The sequence below is a fragment of the Neophocaena asiaeorientalis genome, unplaced genomic scaffold, assembly GCF_003031525.2.
Source record: "Neophocaena asiaeorientalis asiaeorientalis breed wild unplaced genomic scaffold, Neophocaena_asiaeorientalis_V1.1 scaffold86, whole genome shotgun sequence".
NCBI lineage: Eukaryota > Metazoa > Chordata > Mammalia > Artiodactyla > Phocoenidae > Neophocaena > Neophocaena asiaeorientalis.
Genome location: NW_020175039.1, coordinates 5435649 through 5436973, shown reverse-complemented (window position 1 = coordinate 5436973; position 1325 = coordinate 5435649). Strand labels below are relative to the sequence as shown.

The window sequence follows — 1325 nt, the reverse complement described above, 5'->3', positions numbered from 1 at the left end:
GCGGCGGCGGCGGCGGCGGCGGCGTGAGCGTGCGCGGGGGGCGGCTGGCAGGCCTGCGCCAGGCCCTGGAAGTCGAAGCGGTAGGCGTAGCGCTTGCCGTGCACCTTGCTCATGATGTTCTTGTCGTAGTAGTAGCGCAGCGCGCGGCTCAGCTTGTCGTAGTTCATGTTGGGCTTGCTCTTGCGCTCGCCCCAGCGCCGCGCCACCTCGTCTGGGTCCGTGAGCTTGAACTCGCCGTGGCCACCCTCCCACGCGATGCAGCCGGCGTTCGCGCGGTCAGCCAGCAGCTCCAGCAGAAACTGCCACAGCTGGATCTGGCCGCTGCCTGTGGGGAAGCGGGGCAGTCAGCCACCGGCGGGATGAGGGAGGCTAGCGGCGGGGAAGAGGTGAGGTGGGAGACGACCTCCCTCCCCGCCGAGTCGGGGGTGGGGACCGATATCAGGGAGGAAAAGGGCACGTCCAGCTGTGTAACTGGGCACAGCTGGAGCGGCTGGCCAGGGAGGGGTTGATCAGCAAAGCCGTCCCTAGCCAGTACCGCGCTTTTGCACAATGGAAACGAGTTTCCCCCTAAGGAGGACGCAACCCCGCGGGCGCACAGCTTTATGAGAATTGAGGTGAGAAAGGGAAGCATCACCTCCTCTGTATAGAGGTAGAGGCGCTCCAAGGCACAGGGCTCTCGGAGGTGAGCAAAGGCGGGATATCAGCCCTTCGGCTTAGTGCTCTTACTCGGTGCAGAGCCTGCACAACCGCACAGGGTAGCCTACATAGGTGGTTAGACTGCCACATCCCAGCTGGACCACGTCCAGAGATCCAGAGGGAAGAAGCAGGCCTGCAGCAGGATCACCCCAGCCACCGGACAAGGTGTACAGTTGGACCCCCTGCCCGAGGTGGAGGCGAGGCGGTGGCTGGCTTCCTCGAGGTACCACATCAGACAAGAATGGGCACAGTGGCTCCCTAAGCGTGAGAGGAATGGCAGCCTCTGAAGTCTCCCCACCCTTGCCGGCGTCTGGTGCTGGGGCTACTCCGGTTCGGCCTTTTTTTCGAAACAGGCGGGATTCCCAGGGTACCAAGGTGTCGTAGTTCCCTGGGGGGCGTGATGCGCCGCTCTGAGAAGAGGAGAGGAGACCGGGAAGCCTCTCTGCTTGGCTCCCTTCCTCCTCCCATCTTTGGCTAATCTCCAGACTCTTCTGCCCCGTCTGGATTTGGGGGGTTGCTACAAACGGCCAGGAGGCTTTCCTGGGTAAGTGGGCAGTGAGAGAGAACTCCTGCTTCTCTGTCTTGGAGCCTCAATCAGACAGTTGGAGAAAAATCTTGATAGCATTACC

The 1325-nt window shown here is 62.3% G+C and overlaps 1 protein-coding gene across 1 annotated transcript in view; it reads right to left on the bottom strand.

Moving 5' to 3' along the window:
• FEV (FEV transcription factor, ETS family member) overlaps window positions 1-1325 on the bottom strand; it is a 4122-nt gene that overhangs the window by 432 nt on the left and 2365 nt on the right. Inside the window, exon 3 of the mRNA XM_024763143.1 lies at window positions 3-325. Within this exon, the coding sequence (XP_024618911.1) occupies window positions 3-325 (323 nt within the window). The remainder of the gene's footprint in view (window positions 1-2; window positions 326-1325) is intronic.